We start from the raw sequence: 20,838 nt of genomic DNA, 5'->3' as shown, positions 1-20,838 counted from the left end.
TTTCGCCTGGACACAACGGGAGAAATCGTGATAAACGCTGTAGTCATACCCTCCGTGACCAGCGCAGCACATGGCATATTCCAATAGGATGACTCCGTTCACTGCAAAAACACCTTAAGGTATACACTGATGCTCGACTGACCTACCCCATTCGCTTATTTATTATCTATAGAGCAAGTATGGGATACGAAAATTCCTCTCCACCTGAACAGGCCTCGAAAGGCCCAACGGTACCGACCGACCGCACTGTCTTCCTCACTCGATAGCCGTCACTGAGTGCAGGTAGGGGGAGCATGTGGTCGTCACTCAACTCTCAGTTTTCGCGACCGGAGCACTCACTTCTCTGTCAGGTAGCTCCTCAACTGGTCTCGCAAGGACTGAGTGCACCCTACTTGCCAATAGCACTTGGCAGGCCCGGCTGGTTACCCAGCCAAGCCCGACGGCAGTTAATTTCGGTGATAGAAAGGCAAGTTAACCTTCCTTAACTACATGGTCGAGTGCCCTCCCTCACACAAACTTCAGTTCAAGCCTTCAGCTGAAGATGTGAACTTCTGTCGTGTCCTGACATAGGTGGGAGAGAGAGAAAAGGGGTCACTGGTCAATCTACGCTCCCGAGCGGTACACAGCAGAAGGCAGAAGGACGATTCACAGTGAAGGCGTTTGATTGTTTTCTTCTATCTGAGCCAACACTGGTATAGGCATTTACTAGAAATTCAGATGGTGAGACTTGGTAGGGAACTCGTTGTGGAGATTCTTGGACAAACAGGGTTTTGAAACAGTTGTTTACTCCATACAGGACTAATTAATTCACTGCAGGCTAGTTCTAGGGTTAGAAAAAGCATGAGCAACACTGTTACAATAGAAGCCACTGAAGAAGTCCCAGGAGTGGATACTAACCACAGTACTAAACACTAGCAGCATCTTAAGACAACAAGCAAAACATTCTGAATGTGACACTGTTCACTGAGGCACTCCAAGCGAGAGAGCAGACTTACGCGGAGCTGGACCGAGGGTGGAGTCGACGGACGCGGATTCAGCGTCCAGATCGTCTGACTGAGAACTCCGCCAAAATACGGGATTTGGGGGTTTCAAAGAGTCGCGGGGAGCCACTGTTTTCCGACTTAGAGCAACCCAGCCAGTCCCGTAGGTCTCTTGGAGGCGCCTGCCAATCACGGTTTAGTTCGGTCCCCTCAACTGCTCCTAAGGCGGGGATGTTAATGCAGTTGCTCTAAGTCCATATTTGGTATCAACATTGTTCAGCTGAAAGCTAAACGTAACTGCTCTGCCAAATAAGGCTTGCAACATTATTGTTATACGTGATTTAGCCCTGCCCCTCGGGCTCCGTGTAGTAGGGACCGCTAGATCAACATGTTTTTGGCGTTGTCGCTCTCTTTCTAACCCTTGTGAGCCTACTGACGTTGCTGTTCTCAGGGCTGACATCAAGCTGGCTTTATACACTAGTGCGTGCCTGTTGGTTACAAAGCTCTACGGCGGCAACCTACTGCAGCGTCTAGAAGACACATGAAGTTACCTGTTGATTCCTTGAAGAGTAACTAACGCCCTGGGACCGCGTCTGGGGACGTCTGCAGTTTCGCAGGGCTCTTCCCTTACTGTTTACTTCACGTAACAACATCTCTCCTAGTTTCGTCTGCCCTCAGCATCGTCTCTGCTTCCTCGCCTTGGAGCGCCTGTCCTCCTTTCTCACACCTTCAAGATAACACTGCAGTAGCAAGGAATAATCAATATATTACAGTTTGTGTTACGGAGGGCATTGGACTCTGGTAGTCCGTGCAGCTGGGTTACATATACTGCTATGGTGGTGTAACGGCTAGCACACCTGCTTAGTAAGCAAGAAGACCCCGATTCAGGTTCAGGTCTTGGCTGCGGCAAAAACTTTCGTTCATTTCCTCAGCTTCCGTCGTTATCGTTTACTACACGTTGAGTGATGAACATCTCTATAAGATTTGCTGTTTCACGGTGTAACACTTTTCATTTCCATGAGTGTATATTCCAATCTTTCCTGCTTCTCACTTTTCAAAATCGTGCCACCCAATAGCTATCCAAGTTTCCTGGATAATTATTTCTAAAAGTGTGCTTTAGTTATTTAATTGCAAACTTTTAGCAAGTTTCTGTAGCACCTCATGTCTAGGAAGAGTATGGCCTTAGCGCCACCAACTGTGACTGGTACAACAGTTCTGTATTGCGAATCACGTTACCGATAATTTGCTATTCAAGAAGTGTCGGACCTGGCATAACGAGACATGACATCGCGTTCTGAAGTCTCACTGTAACAGCTAAACCAACAGCTGAAACTAAAACACAGTTTCCGTCAGTGAGTGATGGAAACTAAACAGACTATAAAGCTACACCTGATAATTTATTTAATTACGAAAGAACAAACAGTCTTGGTTGCAAAATTGGGCTTTTTGTTTTATTTACCCTGCAGTTTTGCAACCAAGACTGTTTGTTCTTTCATACTGTTGCCATTGGTTGCTGTGTCACACCGCCTTAGATTAGAAAAAGTGACATTTATTAAATTATTTTTAGTAGTTTAAAGTCTTGGTTTTGTTCAAAAAATTCTTGATTTTATTCTCTCTCAGTGATCTTCTCGTTCATGCGAGTAAACTTTCACTCGTGTGAAAAACTAAATAACTTTCGCGTGATGTGTCACTGGCAAGTAACATAGCTCGATGAAACTTGGACCATAGACAGAAGAAACTGCTACGGTGCAGTAGCGAAGATAACTCAAAGAAATATACAATGAGACGAACGAAAATGACACTTTTCTTTAAAGACAAAAAGTAGACTGAAAGCAACGCGATTTGTAATGGTCCCCTAGATATTACAAAAGGTGGTGCATAGTTATGATTAGGGTGTGCGATCGCTAGGGATGGCAGTGCTCTACGACTTACTCTCGTGCTGGCCACAACATTCGTAAGGAATTCTTGTGCCGGGTCGTTCCATTTGTCTAACAGCACGATTGACAACTGCTGCATAGTCGGTTAATGCGTATGGACGGGCTGCAGTACGTCTTCCCAACAAATCTCACACGTTCTCAGTGGGATTCAACTCCGGGGAACCATCCGCCGAAAATCTTGTCGTTACAAGAGCACCCCTGTGCTATTCATTGTCATCCATAAAAGTAAAGTCGTGTCAGAATTCACACCTGAAATGACGCATATCAGTAAGAAGTGTAGTGTCACAGTAATTCTGACCTGTGAGTGTACCGTGTTCAAACATTTAGAGGTCTGTTTACCCAAGCAACATTATGCCCCTCGCCACCATAACAGCTCGACTATGTTCGACAATGTCCCTATGTGCATTACGTGTTCCTACCTCTCCCCATGTGAGGGTGAGTCCAGAATCACTACACAGACTGAACCTGCTCTCATTTGCGAACAGCTCGCGACCCCACTCCCCACTGATACAGTCCCTACGCTCGTGGCATCGCCCCAAACGGTGCCGCTGATGGGCGGGTTTCATCTCAACACGACGTACTGGTCGTCAGCCAAATGTACCACCCCCATGCAATTGCCGTGCCACTGTGGAGATTAAGACCGTGTGCCTTGCTATTCTGTTAAATGTGGTTGCAGCTGCACCCGCTCTTTGACACGGGTCCCTTCTTGCCGGCTGTACGACGTGGCGGTGATCTGCTGCTGCAGTTGACCCTGGTCAGCTACCTGCTATCCTCTGGGCTGCAGTGCCTGTCGTTCGAAACGCTCCCCGTGCGCGTGAAACAGTGCTGCGAGCAGTGCCACACTCCTCAGCTACTCGTCCCTCTCCGTCCTTCTTCCAGTGTCACGACGATTATTCACCGTGTGAAGCCACTGTCCGTGGCCCGCGTTGTAACGAAGAACGTCACCACAGAGCGCCGTAACAGCTCGCTGATTGGCACGTCCGTCTTCTCCCGTTCCTTCAGCTGCCTCGTGTTGCGGGGCCAGTCCCATTTGGCGCTACAGTCACAGGTGGTCCCTCGCTTTCTGTACACGACTGTGAGGCGACTGGCACTTTCATTTTCACCGAGTTCTTCTTAATACGTTGTGTTACTTTACCTACCTCGTCCTTACGTTCTGCAAAACAGTGTATTTGGGTGTTCTCGCTAAATATTTTTATGCTAGTTTGCATACGATTTCTTGTAGGCGATTAATATTGAGTACAATTCCATTTTTACAAAACGCTCCATGCAGATAAGGTAAATGAGTGATATTACCAAACCGATATAACGTAACCGATGTACACTAATGAAGCAAAAATCGTATGAGTCTGCGTCACCCTGCATATTAACAGCATTTCTTTTGCAAGTACATACAGAACAGACACTCACCTTCACCGTCACCGGTTTCTTTCAGCAGATAATCGACAAGCTGCTGCCCGATCTCGGTCATCAGAACGAACATGTTCTTCATCTTCATGGAAGTGAAAGCCGGGCTCAGGGTGGCTCGCATGTCGTGCCACTCCTTTCCTGAGAACAGAAAGAACGCAGAATAATGCAATGTCAGCCGCATCAAAGCTGCCGCATGTGTTTGTATGAGTGACACACACACACGCACGCACACACACACACACACACACACACACACATATACACATACACACACACACAAAAGGGTATAAACATCATAAATAGAAGTTAGTAACGAACATATACTTCGTTAGATTGGCAACAAATAGGTAAACATACCAAATAACATGAAACACGTAATGGAGTCGCAATATTTACGCTGTGAAAAGCAGTGTACGACGAAATAATTGTATCGAGTGACAAAAGAACAATAGTCCACCACAAAAAAGAGTGAGAAACATGGTGAACAGTGTGTGGAAGGCGAGAACAGACAGATGTGACTGTATGGCAGTGGTAAAAGTGGTAGTGCGACCTCCAGACCAGATGAGAGGAAACGCAGATCAGCAAATCGTAACTAATTACCTTTTTTTACAAAAAATAGCGAAGTGAACTGTTTGATAATCTATAACTAACAAAACTGTATCGTCACAGGTCCCACTGATGATGCGAAGGCGAAACGCGTATGGGATGAATAAAGTTGTGGTATCGATAGCAGCGATGCCACGGCTTAAGTTCAAGTACTTAAGTTGGCACTACGACCGACACCGACGATAGCGCCCTCCAGCAGGCGCTGTGCAGATCTACGAGCTCCGCTGGAGATTCTGCCCATTTGATGAAGAGCAGACGGCCGCGACGCTTCGCTTCAGCTCCGCACCTACGTACAAAGTTGTGTAAATATTCGTGCACCAGTAAACCACTTTTACCCACTAGCAGTACCGACGTGTATTACCTTTTCCTGCTCCTACCCACGCGCCGCCTTCCATGCGAGATACAAAAAAAGTAAGTAGCAGCAGGGAAAGGCAGTTTTATTCTCAAAACAAGTATTTATACGCTTGCTGCGGAGGATGGCCACACAAACAAACTTGTGAGCGTAATTATTTTTATGAACGTATAATTACGTGAAATAAATGATGTAGTTCCGTTGTAGGCTGCATTAAAAAGTAGTTTTTTTTTTTAATTTCTTGATGGCGACTAGTTTTGGACACCTGTCACCATTTTCAAACCGTCCATATCATAAATGTGGCGAAAGCCTATGTACAAAAATCCTCCTGCAGTGATGATCACAGCGTCACTGTGGCTGATTCAGCAACAGTAGACAGACAGGACAGACACTGGCGCATGCCGCAAGCTGGTATAAGTATCTTTTGATGCTCACAGCTCCTAGTATACACTCCTGGAAATGGAAAAAAGAACACATTGACACCGGTGTGTCAGACCCACCATACTTGCTCCGGACACTGCGAGAGGGCTGTACAAGCAATGATCACACGCATGCCACAGCGGACACACCAGGAACCGCGGTGTTGGCCGTCGAATGGCGCTAGCTGCGCAGCATTTGTGCACCGCCGCCGTCAGTGTCAGCCAGTTTGCCGTGGCATACGGAGCTCCATCGCAGTCTTTAACACTGGTAGCATGCCGCGACAGCGTGGACGTGAACCGTATGTGCAGTTGACGGACTTTGAGCGAGGGCGTATAGTGGGCATGCGGGAGGCCGGGTGGACATACCGCCGAATTGCTCAACACGTGGGGCGTGAGGTCTCCACAGTACATCGATGTTTTCGCCAGTGGTCGGCGGAAGGTGCACGTGCCCGTCGACCTGGCACCGGACCGCAGCGACGCACGGATGCACGCCAAGACCATAGGATCCTACACAGTGCCGTAGGGGACCGCACCGCCACTTCCCAGCAAATTAGGGACACTGTTGCTCCTGGGGTATCGGCGAGGACCATTCGCAACCGTCTCCATGAAGCTGGGCTACGGTCCCGCACACCGTTAGGCCGTCCTCCGCTCACGCCCCAACATCGTGCAGCCCGCCTCCAGTGGTGTCGCGACAGGCGTGAATGGAGGGACGAATGGAGACGTGTCGTCTTCAGCGATGAGAGTCGCTTCTGCCTTGGTGCCAATGATGGTCGTATGCGTGTTTGGCGCCGTGCAGGTGAGCGCCACAATCAGGACTGCATACGACCGAGGCACACAGGGCCAACACCCGGCATCATGGTGTGGGGAGCGATCTCCTACACTGGCCGTACACCACTGGTGATCGTCGAGGGGACACTGAATAGTGCACGGTACATCCAAACCGTCATCGAACCCATCGTTCTACCATTCCTAGACCGGCAAGAGAACTTGCTGTTCCAACAGGACAATGCACGTCCGCATGTATCCCGTGCCACCCAACGTGCTCTAGAAGGTGTAAGTCAACTACCCTGGCCAGCAAGATCTCTGGATCTGTCCCCCATTGAGCATGTTTGGGACTGGATGAAGCGTCGTCTCACGCGGTCTGCACGTCCAGCACGAACGCTGGTCCAACTGAGGTGGAAATGGCATGGCAAGCCGTTCCACAGGACTACATCCAGCATCTCTACGATCGTCTCCATGGGAGAATAGCAGCCTGCATTGCTGCGAAAGGTGGATATACACTGTACTAGTGCCGACATTGTGCATGATCTGTTGCCTGTGTCTATGTGCCTGTGGTTCTGTCAGTGTGATCATGTGATGTATCTGACCCCAGGAATGTGTCAATAAAGTTTCCCCTTCCTGGGACAATGATTTCACGGTGTTCTTATTTCAATTTCCAGGAGTGTAATAAGGGAAAAAATACTTCTATGAGGAGAGCAATTTCTCCCCAAGAGCGGCTGACGGTGATGTTAAGATTCGTGGTAATAGAACGTATAAGGATCTAGAATGTGGTATTGCAATTTCGAAATAAGCACTGAGTGTGTGAAATCATAACCCAACAAACGTATCCTATTTACGCTATCATGAAGGATGATTTCATGAAGGCAAGTAAAGTATTGTACCTCAATTCCGTCAAATTATAGATCACATTTTTACAGTTTTAGACGTGTTTGAGACAGTATATACTTGGCCAACGAGCTATAGTTTGGTTTCTTTCTAAGCTGAATTTTCAATTCCCTGCCTAAAGTCTACCAGCAACTACTGCACCAGAAACTAATATTTCGTTCTGAACTCTAGAGAGGTGTTCATAGTATATGTGGAAAGTTTTAGTTGTAGTGTGGTGGTGGTAGCTAGTGGTACTGAATTCTGCAGTTCACCTATAAATCACTCCTCTTATGACCCACATATTATATTAAAAATTAAAGTAAAAGAAATCTAATAATAATTGTCTCTCTGAAGGCACTGTTCCAAGATGTTCCTTTATCAGCTGAACACAATATTCTGACTGCACTCTTCTTTAGAACAAATAGGGCCTACTCTTTCTCGCGACATTAGATTATGCCAATGGACAGTACTGAGTGAAAGTAAACTAGGAATCCCACGACACCAGATAGAACAGGTTTCGTTACTTTGCTTCGTTCTTTGTGCTTATCAGTCCACAACGAATTTTTTTTTTTATTGCGTACCGTTTCGCTGTTTGCCGTAGTGTCAACCGCTCGTAATTTCTCTCTTAAAGTATTATAAACAGCTGCCTTCTTACCCATTTAGCTGAATTCCCTACTTTTTAATTTTCCACAAACATGTATGATTCGCATGCAGCTCGATACAGTCTCCAGAACAGTGACGTGAATTTTAAAATTCACTCTGCACCTCTGACGACAAACAAATAGCTGACTCAAATTCATTTTAGTGCCACATTTGCGGCGATCTTCTGTCCACATGGTCCAACCTGTCTGTGCAGGTGTGTGTTGAACTCAGAGATATGGGCAATTTCGCTCACACCTGCAACTCCAATTTCAGATCTACCCACAAGTCATATCTCCGCAAATGTCCAGTTGTCAGGCAACGATCCGTCTGAACAGATACGATGACTATTAATTTTGGTTTTGCAGGAGATGGAGCAATCAAAATGCAGATAAGTTACTATCAGAGCAAAGAAACATAGCGAATCAGAAAGATAAAATGGTATCTTACCTTTCAAGGAGAAAAGCATCTTCTTCAGCAGAGGGTTGGCCTTCTTGCTATTCGTCTCGAAGCCCACGTGGTCAGTGAAGTGGTCGAAATCTTTGACGGTAATGGCGCGTATGATCTCCGGGTCCCTGATCATGAGCAGGGGCATCGTGAAGTTGAAGACGCCCGCGTACGGGTGCGGGTCGAGTTTGTCGTACAGCTCCGCGACGACGTCGGGGATGGCCTTCTTGCCGAGCGTCATCTGCAGCATGTTGCCGACGAGGGGCAGCGGCCGCGCGCAGGGCACGCCGCGCCGCGAGAAGTGCGTGGCGTAGCGCCGCCACAGCACCGCCGCCAGCAAGAGGGCGCCCGCAGTCAGCGCCGCCCACACCGACCACAGGTCACAAGGCATGCCCTGCCGGCACGACACGTCACGTGCACACCGGTGTAGGGAGGCGGCGATATCCGGTCGCATACATGTGCATCTACATCTACAATGATGAGCCGAAACATTATGACCACTGCCCAAAGCGACGTTGGATGCCGCCTGGTAGCGTTGCGGGGCGTGGCGCGGTAACAGAAGTGTGTAAGCAGAGCAGACACGGACGGAGAATCACCCTAGCGAAGATACGGGCTGTGAACAAGTATCTGAAAAACGGCGAAGCTGGTCGAATGTTCACGTGCTGCTGTCGTGAGCGCGTAAGTAGGATGTTTAGGTTTTTATGTTGGTAACGTCACGTAGCGCTCCGTATGAAAATCACTGGCTGCGCTGTGTGCAGTCTGTGGTTGGTTTGCATTGTTTGAATTTGCTATTGTAGTGTTGGGCAGTTGGATGTTAACAGCGCGTAGCGTTGCGCAGTTGGAGGTGAGCCGCCAGCAGTGGTGGGTGTGGGGAGAGAGATGGCGGAGTTTTGAGAGCGGATGATCTGGACGTGTGTCCATCATAAAGAGTAAATTTGTAAGACTGGATGTCATGAACTGATATATATATTATGACTTTTGAACACTATTAAGGTAAATACATTGTTTGTTCTCTATCAAAATCTTTCATTTGCTAACTATGCCTATCAGTAGTTAGTGCCTTCAGTAGTTTGAATCTTTTATTTAGCTGGCAGTAGTGGCGCTCGCTGTATTGCAGTAGTTCGAGTAACGAAGATTTTTGTGAGGTAAGTGATTCATGAAAGGTATAGGTTAATGTTAGTCAGGGCCATTCTTCTGTAGGGATTACTGAAAGTCAGATTGCGTAGCGCTAAAAATATTGTGTGTCAGTTTAGTGTTGATCAGAATAGGTAAAGAGCGAAATGTCTGAGTAAGTTCAGTTTTGCTCACCTGTTTGAAAATCAAATAGCGTAAGAGTTTTATCAGCACAGTAATTCATATATTTTTCTAAGGGGACGTTTCAAGCGTCCACGGAGACAGGTAGAAGGACAGTTTAACTTCCACTATGGGCTAAATTGTTGGACGTCCATGATTCTACACAAAACGTGCGGTTCCGGGGCTTGTTTGCTCTGTAAAGTAGGATGGATGGTGATCTGTGGCATCTCTCGCGGGGTAGCCGTGCGGTCTTAGGCGTTTTGTCACGGTCCGCGCAGGTCCCCCCGTCGGAAGTTCGAGTCCTCCCTCGGGTATGTGTGTGTGTGTGTGTGTGTCTCGTCCTTAGCGTAAGTTAGTTTCAGTTAGTCATCTCTGCCCAAAGAAAACAGTGCCCGGGCACGCACAAGTGTTTCAGAGGATACCGTTCATATTAAACAGCTGGGCATGGAGTTGTGCAGCAGACCATCCCTACGTGTTCACATATTGACCCAACGACGTCGTCATTTACGATTCCAGTGGACACGGAACCATGGGGACTGGCCGTCGATCAATAGAAACGTGTCGGCTCTACGGGTGAATCACGTTTCTGGTTCACTATGTCGATATGGGGCCTCGAAAAGTGCAGCACGCCGTGGATGCAGGCTGGTGACAGCAATATTATGCTGTGGGAGACATTATCCTGTGCTTGTATGGGACCTGTAGTAGTAATCGAAGACACACTGACAGCCGAGGACCGCCTGCATCCCTTCATGCTTGATGTCTTCCCCGACGGCGATGTCATCTTTCAGCTGCCCATGTCTCGGAGCCAGAACCGTGCTTCATTGGTTTGAGGAGTATTATAGTCAACTCACGTTGATGTCTCAGATGCCGCATTCGCCTGATGTAAATCCTATGGTACCCATCTGGGTCGCTATCGGGCGCCTTCAGGGCGTACGCAAATCAGGGGCTCCTTATTTACGCGAATTACATGACCTGTGCGTAGACATCTAATGCCACGTACCTCTACAAACCTACCAACAAACTGTCTGATCCCTGATACGCGAGTTCACTGATGTATTTCATTTGAAACACGGACAAACAAGCTATTGAGCAGGTGGCCATAACGTTTTAGCTCATCAGTGCACATACAAACATTGCAACATACTATAAAGTGACTGACGGAGGGTTACCCCTAACCACTACTACGCATTTCCTCCCCTGTTCCACTCACAGACAGAGTGAGGGAAAAACGACTGTCTACAAGTCTCCGAATGAGCCCTAATGTCCTTTATCTTCGTGGTCGTTACGCGAAATGTATGTTGACGGTGGCAGAAGCATTCTGCTCTAGGCCTCAAATGTTGGTTCTCTAAATTTCGTCAATAGCGTTCCTCGAAAACAACGTCGCCTTCCCTTCAGGGATCCCCGTTTGACTTCCTCAAGCATCTCCGTAAACCTTACGTGTTGTTTGAACCTACCAGTAACAAACGTAGCAGGAAGCCTCTGAACTGCTTCGATGCCTTTTCTTAATACGACGTTGTACGGATTCCGGACACTCGAGCGTTATTCAAGAATGTTCGCATTAGCGTCCTATATGCGGTCTCTTTGACAGATGAACAACACTTTCCTAAAATTCTCCTAATGAAGCGAAGTCGGCTACTGGCATTCCCTGCCACAATCCTCAAATGCTAGTGCCATTTCATATCGCTTTGCAACGTTACGCAAAGGTATTTAAACGATGTGAATGTGTCAAACAGGACTCCACTAATGCTGTATCCAATCATTATGATTTGTTTTTCCTACTCCTCTGCATTAACTTACGTTTTTCTGCATTTAGATCTAGCTGCCATTCATCACACCAAATAGAAATTTTGTGTAGTACGTCTTGCATCCTCCTACAGCCACTCAACAACCGCCCATCCCGTCCGCCAGACTTCTTGTGTGTACAGAAAATAATAGCAGTACCCTCATACTTCCCTGCAGCACCCCTGGTGGTTCCCTTCTCTCTGATCAACACTCGCTGAGTTCTATTACTAAAGTCTTCCAGCCCCTGATATACCTAGGAATGTATTCCATACGCTCGTGCCTTCGTTAACAGTCTACAGTGTGCAACCGTGTCAAATGCTTTCTGGAATTCCAGAAATATGGAATCTGCCTGTTGTCTTTTATCCATACTTCGCATTATATCATGTGAGAAGCTGAGTTTGGCATGAGCGATGCTTCTTTAAAACTGTGCTGATTCGTTGTCAGAAGCTTCCCGGTCTCAAGAAAATTTATTAAATTCGAAATGAGAATGTGTTCAAGGACTCTGCCGTAGACCTGTGTTGGGGATATTGGCCTGTATTTTTGCGGGTCTGCTCTTTTGCCCTTCTTATATGTATGAGTCACCTGCACGTTTTTTTCAGTCGCTTGGGACATTGCGCTGGGCGAGAGATTCGCGATAAATGCAACCTAGGTAACGGGCCAATGCTGTAGAATACTCTTTGCAAAATCGAATTACCACTTCATCCTGACCTGACGACTTAACTGATTTCAACTCTTTGAGTTGTTTATCTATGACGAGGATCCTTATTACTATGTAGGCCTTGCGAGTGTATATTTGGTGGGCAAACGAAGGTATGTTTGTGCGATTCTTCTGCGTGAACGAATTCTTAAACGCAAGACTTAAAACTTCGGCTTCTGTTTTCCTATCTTCAACTGCCACAATAGACGGGTCAACAAGTGACTGAATGGAAGCCTTTAACCCACTTAGCGGTTTTACATAGGACCAGAATTTTCTCGTGTTCTCTGCTGGATCTTTTCTTGTATGTTTCGAGCATTGTTTTTTCACAGACGCACGGATCTCTGGTAACCTTTGCCTGCCGTAATTTTTGTGTTCTCTTTTGAACCGAGAGTGCAACACTCCTTGCTTCCTCCGCATTTTGCAAATTTCGTCATTAGACTATGGTGGGTCTTTTTCATCCTTAATCCACTTATCGGGCACATGCGACTGCAGACCACGATTTACAGTCTGTTAAAACTTTGTCTATAATACCTCCACATCTATAATATGAAGCCACCTGATGGTTTTTGACGAAGGGTGCGTTGTGTAGCACATTCATTTCCTACAGGAGCTGAGCTCTCACCAATACAGGTTTAGAGACAAGTCAGGTGAAGACAGAATTAATAAGCCGATCTGGCTAGCGACAGATACTAAAAAAATGGTTCAAATGGCTCTGAGCACTATGGGACTCAACTGCTGTGGTCATTAGTCCCCTAGAACTTAGAACTAGTTAAACCTAACTAACCTAAGGACATCACACACATCCATGCCCGAGGCAGGATTCGAACCTGCGACCGTAGCGACAGATACTGATTTTGCGAATGCTGTAGCGATGTTGATGGATATTGCTGGCGGTTTCGATAACCTATGGTGGCAGTCTTTCTTTAGTCGCCTTAGGGAACTGAAGTGTCAAGAAGCGCTGTACAGATGCATGAGAGACTATTGCCGAGCGGGTCATGCAACGTTTATATGCCCAGGGAAGGAAATAACTTCCACTGAAACATATTATCACTAATTTTTGCGTGAATAACAGAGTAAAAGTCAGGTACTTCTCATAGAAATTCATAAATTACAAAAACAGTTAACTCAAACAATGAAATGCAAGAAGAGGATAATGCTAAGTTTTTGAGACTACAGGTAGGCCATAACATAAATGGGAAAGCGCAAACCCTAGAACTAATTATGCGCCTTGCATGAGACGTACACGTTTCTGTTTTCCGTGTTTATTTAGTTACTTTAATTTCGTGGAGGTATGTTCCGTCTATGCAACTAACATAAGGCAGTTTGGTTATTGTCGTACGCGTTTCGATTTCTTTATTTGGGAAGCATCTTCAGCGACGATTTCCGGCGCTGTTAACTCATGCGTGTGGTCCTGGAGATGCATTCGTTAGTTTTCATGCTCCAGCTGGCCAATTTCTGACGTTCTTTCGCCCACCCTTGTCACATCGCATGTATCACTTACACTTGAAGTCGGCCAGCTGGAACATGAAAAGCAACGAATACATATCCAGGACCACACGCATGAGTTAACAGCACTGGAAATCAGTCACTGAAGATGCTTCCCAAATAAAGAAAGCGAAACGCGTATGGCAACAAACAAACTGCCTTCTGTTAGTTACATAGACGGAACATACGTCCACGAATACACAATGAGGTCAAGGGCTTGACATCAGTACTGAAGCCGGCCGAAGTGGCCGCGCGGTTCTGGCGCTGCAGTCTCGAACCGCGAGACCGCTACGGTCGCAGGTTCGAATCCTGCCTCGGGCATGGATGTGTGTGATGTCCTTAGGTTAGTTAGGTTTAACTAGTTCTAAGTTCTAGGGGACTAATGACCTCAGCAGTTGAGTCCCATAGTGCTCAGAGCCATTTGAACCATCAGTACTGAAAACATTCCGCAATCTTACAATAACGGATCAAACCGCTAGTAAATTGTCAAACTGCCGGAGTATATCGTATGTCTAGCGAGTGTCATGGTCGAATGTAAGATTACATTAAATGCCTCTCTGCTGCGCTGTGACTGCCTCCGCCGCTGAAAATCGTCTCTCCTGCCAGTGGTCCCTAGCTGCCTCTTCATCACAGTGTAGCGGTCACACGCGACACCCTCGATTACTTATTACTACACGCTCTGTCTCCTCCTATAATTTTTACCCTTTTTGTCGCGTATCGTTCTCTGTGCTACCGTGGAAGATATTTAAAATAAATCCCGATACTGAAATTAAAAATACGAGATAACACTTGATGCATTTCCTATAGGAGATTGGGAAAATGCCATACCGAACTCTGGGTGCAGGGATAGATGAAAAAACGATGTGATGGAATGAGAAAAAATTCTAATGACGAGACGGAGAAAAGTACTACGATGGGATCCTCGCTGAAAAGCAGTCGTTTAAAGAGAGAACAGCAGGAAATCTGAACTGACTTTAACGTTACATGCAGACGATTGTAGGTCTTTCTAGGACAAACTGTTTCTCGCGGCACTAGAAATGAGGATAATCTGCATGCCAAATTGAACTTAAAATACCAAAAGAACTTCTGTGGTGTTTTCTCTTTTCAGCATACGACCATAAGGTGAAAAAAAAGCAGCAATATTGATGATGTGACACGTATACTCTACCACACAAGAAATTTATTTGAACACTCTCCTGTATTTCGTGATAGCACGTTGCGCAGAAGTTCAAATATATGCCGGTATCACCGTCCAGAGTCAAAGGTCTCGGAGGCGACACGACACATATTGTATCATATAAACAAATATGTAACACGGAAACAAGTCGTATATATTTCAGGTCACGCTGCTCATTCGTACACTTTTCAATTTCTTCGGACGAGCGCCTTCAGATGAAGCTCTAACGTTCCGCAGGATTGTCGATGAAATATAACCCGGGATTACAGGGATACATCAGTGTCCTGTGTAAAATGTCATGTTACTTTCTCTTAGCAATTTTGTGCAGCTAACGCATATTAATTTACTGCCGGCTCCACCTGCTTGTTCGTCGGGTATGTGCCTTGAACCATAAAGTTTCTCTTAAGATTCTTTTCCGACCTATTATCTGCCGTGTATTTTTTCCGAATTAATTATTATAACTGCTGTGACAGGCGAACAATAGCTCTAACAGCAAATATAATATTATCGACAATGGGAAATGTCGGATGTCTGATTCATCATTATTGTTATTACTATTACTAGTACTATTGCACTATTATTATAAAAAGGTAACAATATATACTGCTAACATTGCATATGATGATTTCATGTACTTTTCGGTGCAAAAGAAACAAAGCTCTTCGTATTAGGAGACGGTATATAGATGTAGATGTAGATGTAGTTTCCGAATTCATGGTTCCCGGAATTTGAGTTTTGCAAGCAAATAGTTACAATTACACTGAAATATCGTTAGGTGTCTGAGCATACACACGTGTGGAATCAGTGTGGCAAGTGGATACGTGCTGTGTGATTCGGTGTGCGAGCGTCTACTCCTATTCCGGCCTACATCAACTGCAATTGCACCACAACATGTTCAGAAAGTGAGGGATCTGTTTCTGCGAAGTGGTAGAGAGACCATCTAGGACCTCCACGACACCGGGATAGGTTGCGCTGCACGTGATTCTGTCAGAACAGCTGAACATGAATGAGACTGTGACGAAGTTTGTGATATAAATGTTTCAAAACAATCAGAAGTAACAAAGTTTGCAAGTCTGCAGGTTGCTGCTTCAAGACCATACTAACATTCTTTGAGTCACTAGGGATGAAAGTAAGCAGCAATAGACACACTAAAGTTGTCCTTCTCGACAACAAAAGAAAAATACTCGACAAGAGTATCATTAAGTCCTTCATGTTGATCTACTGTTTTGATGTTAGTGAGATGGTCATAAAAAGCTCATAAATGGCGTACGGACGACTGAGTACTTGACCCTGACAACTGTAGATCGCCTGCAAGCTACAATACTTGAGAACTTTTGACTCGCAAGACTCAACTCAATGTGATTTCATCCTCTTCCCAAATACGTAAACCAGGCTGAAGGAGCGAGGTTTTGTACAGCGGAGCAGATTCAAGTGCAATCACAGAGAGTACTAAACAGCCTAAAAAACACCTCTAGGCTGCATTTCAAACGTTACAGAAACACTGGGATCGTTGTATTCGCTCCCGATGTAAAAGTGATTGTTCCGATTACGACATAGGTAAGACATATTAATTTTAATGAATTTATTCCGTGAGATTTTGGATACCTCCTCGTATTTATCGTGGCGCAATAGTACGCGACTCTTTCTCGGAGTCGAACTATATCCTTGTGCTGTGAGAAGTTTCATCGACGTAGATCAGTGTCGTTTTTCCATGAGATTGCGAGAGGCCTCTGCCGTTTTCGCCGTCCAATGGAGCTAATTGCGCGTCCACTGTCAGTGAGTTAATCGCTTTTGATGAACTTGTTCTGTACCGAGGACGCAGTTCAAGGTCGGAAACAGTCGATCACTAACAGCGCTCGATAAACAATTCCTTAGCAGTGCCAGCAGTCTCGTTTGCTTTTGTGAGGAATTTCAAACACTGGTGTCACAACTTAATCTCTTTGTATCCTCATCATTAATTTCACACTGAAAATAGAGACCATTAGCTACTCTCCTTGGGTGTACCGTAGAATAGGAATGGCGAAAACCCGTATATCGGAAGGTGGACTTCATGGTCCACTAACTTGCAGTATTCATTCATTGTTCGTGACGAAAAATATAGGCGAAGTATTGCCGGAATGGTAAACACGTAAAGCGCAGTCTTCGGAATGCGGAAAGCCCTCTCGTACGTCAGTGGAAGGGCGACTGATTACTACTGGGGATAAGAGCCGCGCAGATCTTACTGACTGTTTCCGGCGTTTTTCCAATATCTTTAAAATTTTATACGAAGCAAGTTCCTTGAACGTTGCCACAGTCGGTAGTTTTCCCTGACCTTGTACAATCCAAGCTAGCTCCACGACTCTCATGACCTCGGCAGCGTTTGGACTTACTTTTCTTCAAAACAGTGAAGTTCAGCTCTGTTCGTAGACACTATATTTCACAGAGATAACCCGCGCATAGAGGGCAATATTCGGGCATGGCATTTCGCCTTTCACGTCAGACGTAGAGTAGTTCGTCTCTGTAGTACGGAGGTGCAGTAAAAGGACCAGATATGAACCAACTGCTGGCCGCAGCAGTTGCAGAACATCCAGCCAATGTCACATACTGTGTACAGCCGCGTATTTAGTTTACTTTGTGTACTAGGCAAACTGCAACATGGCTCTGAGCACTATGGGACTTAACATCTGTGGTCATCAGTCCCCTAGAACTTAGAACTACTTAAACCTAACTAACCTAATGACATCACACACATCCATGCCCGAGGCAGGATTCGAACCTGCGACCGTAGCAGTCGCGCGGTTCCGGACTGAGCGCCTAGAGGCAAACGGCACTGAAGTCTTTTATGAAAGTATTGTACTGTTCATCTATCTAAAGACGATAATCACCTAGTTCTTTTTCTCCGACGATCGTACGTAATTAGTAAACATTACCACAACAATGAAAAATATGAAAAACACGCGTAAACAAGTTTTGGTATTAGCCATACGTGGGGCCACCGTTACCTTACGTAAGCGAAATCAGTAATTGGACGTCGACAGGCCATTTTGCATCAACAACCCCCCCCCCCCTTTACTCCCTCCGGCCTTGCTCCATCCGTTGTAACAACATCAGCGGAAACAGGAGCAAACGAATGTTTATTATGCATGACGATGGTGGTCATTGTTGCCAACTTAACATTAGTTAATCTGAGTAACACAATTTCGATACAAAGCCGGAGGGAAAAAAAGATGACTAACAGGCCGATAACCACTACATGTGTGATGTCCTACTTAGCTTCATCATTCTAGATAACGTTTGGTCTAGAAGAAAAAAAATGCATCAAGCAAACATTGTTTAACTACCATGATTACTTTTATTATAGCTTTGTTAACAAAGAAGATATGAGCAACGTCTTTTTTAAATAGTGCCCTTCATTTTATGTTCTGTAACTCACTTCTTCTCCTCAAGACCTGTTCAAAAACGTATCACGTAAACATATGGTTATTAAAAGCGTGACACAAAACTGACTTTGGCTCTTCTGTATTAGCGCACAGCGCAGATATCCCGAGCTAAGCAACCCGTGCCCCAGCTGGAGTTGACAGTAAACACGTGGAAACACAGGGAAAACGCACACCACACAGGTCGCTCAGTCAACTGTTTCCAGCTGAAGATTTGTGTGAGTACGATGTACACCAACGAAGGGACTCAGCATATCGTTTATAACATGTTACAGTACTGTACTACATGAATCCGTATTGTAAATAAGATAACATTATCGCGATCATTGTTCTGTTAAATTACATTCTCCATAGATGAGCAGCATTTCTACCCTCTCTTGAACTGAGAGACGGGTGTCAGTTTTCCTTGATTTCGACATGTTTACTGTGAAATCCAGCAAACATGGGTACCTGCAATGTAACAGGCGAGTCAGAGTCACCTAATTGTTACGTTTTTAATAAAAAATGTTTCCAAAACGGTAGACTGTGACACGTTTAGGATCGACTTTGAGGAGAAAAAGTATATTACAGAATAATAAGTAAAGGGTGATATTTAAAAAAGATGTTCTACTCTTCACATTTTCGTAACGAATTTACAAGAGAGGCAGTAATGCTGGTTAATGCCCACTGGCAGCTAAACAACATACTCTTGATACTTTTTGTTATTTTGCTTCTGGACAAAATGTTCTTCGCGGTGATCAACACAAAAGCGACCCGTGTCAGAAAACCTTGAGGCTGACCTCGGAAACTGTAGTCTCTCAAGAAACTTCAGTTACAGTCTATTGCTGAAATACTCGTTGTACTGACGCCACACGTCTTCCAATCTGCCACTCAACGCTGTCAGTACTAAGTCAACCTTCCTAGTAACTACACAGGCTATCTAAGTTCCGCCGAACTGAAAAGTTATACCAAAACGTACTCATCCAATCCAAACGTACTTATCACAAGACAAAGTTCTACAATATGGATACAGACCATTACTTAAGAATTGTGGTTGCCTGTCTAGACAGGGAAATACATGGAAATGCATAGTGCAGTGAGAAATATGAACTTAAACAGCCGTCAAGGCCCTCTCACCTGCCACGTGGAAATGCACAGTGTAGTGAGAAGTACGAGCGTAAATAGCCGTCACAGGTTCTCTCACCTCGGCAGCTCCTCTGAAGCAATTGGTAGCGGAGGAACAGGTCGTCCTCTGATATAGTAAGGCGAGCTACTGGACAGCTACGGTGGGAGGAAGGGAAGGGGAAGGGGGGAGGGAGCGGAGGAAGGGGAAGGGACTGATGTCTCGGCGAGGCCACGTCTGGCCTAGGAGACCCACATGACGCAACAGAGCGACGCGTGGAACCACAGCCAACTGTATCTCAACTTTCGTCTCTTAGTCACCCGCGATCAGCATGCCGATTTCTAGCAGCCTGGCCGCACCCACAGTGATAGCAGTAAGTTCAAATAATAATCCAGAATCGTAACGTAAATTTTATGTCACTTATTCACAGATGGCAGAATTGTATTTCACTGCGTCTAAAATGCAAAAAGTGTTACACTAGTATCGGAATAAACTGTACGCACTTTTCGTCAGTGAGAGATAAAGGGAATGCTTTTTTATTCCAGTCTCTGTTCACAGTATGAATTCTTTAGACGATGACCGGTTTCAGTCCGTAATGACCATCCTCAGATCTTTTTTACACCATGTCCTAAAGTGATACGGTCATAATGGCCTCGTCAAAAGTAAATATAATCAGCATAGCATCGTCACAGATCTAAAATGAGGTGTAGTATAGGCCACATCGTCCACACAGGGATTATTGCAATAACTGAGTTGCAATACTACACCTTACTTTAGATCTGTGACGATGCTATGCTGATTATATTTACTTTTGACGAGGCCATTATGACCGTATCACTTTAGGACATGGTGTAAAAAAGATCTGAGGATGGTCATTACGGACTGAAACCGGTCATCGTCTAAAGAATTCATATTGTGATCAGAGACTGGAATAAAAAAGCATTTTACAGTATTGGATCATTGTTTGTACAAGCGATTATGTCGCGTTGGTGAGAGATACAGGGGTTGGACAAAATATGCAAACACTGCGAGAAATGGATGCTTAAACACAGGTGCAGATTCTGGTTCAGTCAGTAGGTTGCGCTGCTGTGTTTGACCCCGAACGGCACCTGTTCGGTGTCCTCGGTACGGTACGTTGCAAGCGTCAGTCCTGGTCTGAACAGGAAGGGATCTGTGTGGTTGCGAGCGCGCTATGCCGGAGCGAAGTGAAGTCGAACGAGGGTGAATTCTGAGTGCTCGTGTGGTGGATGCTTCCGTAATCAAGGTAGCCGAAGTTTCTGGTGCTTCGAAAGGCATCATATCGATGATTTATACGGCATACAGCGAAAGGGGAGCAACATCATCCGCGAAGTCACAAAGCAAATGAAAGTGACAGACGATCATTGAAGAGCATTGTGACGATATGCTGTAGAGCTGATGATGATGATGATGATGATGATGTTTGGTTTGTGGGTA

At 45.5% G+C, this 20,838-nt stretch overlaps 1 protein-coding gene across 2 annotated transcripts in view; it reads right to left on the bottom strand.

Annotated features, from left to right (window-relative positions):
• Positions 1 to 19,520, bottom strand: part of LOC126458625 (cytochrome P450 9e2-like) — a 53,443-nt gene extending 33,923 nt beyond the window's left edge. Inside the window, exons 1-3 of one of the 2 annotated variants that reach the window (XM_050095792.1) lie at positions 19,398 to 19,520; positions 8,435 to 8,901; positions 4,325 to 4,462 (exon numbers count right to left, since the gene is read on the bottom strand). In XM_050095792.1, the coding sequence (XP_049951749.1) occupies positions 4,325 to 4,462; positions 8,435 to 8,885 (589 nt within the window). In that variant the 5' untranslated portion in view covers positions 8,886 to 8,901; positions 19,398 to 19,520. The remainder of the gene's footprint in view (positions 1 to 4,324; positions 4,463 to 8,434; positions 8,902 to 19,397) is intronic. The other variant, XM_050095793.1, reaches the window with a different exon arrangement.
• Between the last annotated feature and the right edge of the window lie 1,318 nt (positions 19,521 to 20,838).

The sequence above is a fragment of the Schistocerca serialis genome, chromosome 2 (assembly GCF_023864345.2).
Source record: "Schistocerca serialis cubense isolate TAMUIC-IGC-003099 chromosome 2, iqSchSeri2.2, whole genome shotgun sequence".
Classification (NCBI taxonomy): Eukaryota; Metazoa; Arthropoda; class Insecta; order Orthoptera; family Acrididae; genus Schistocerca; species Schistocerca serialis.
Note: the sequence above shows the minus strand (reverse complement) of the source record. Positions and strands in the feature narration are given on the sequence as shown.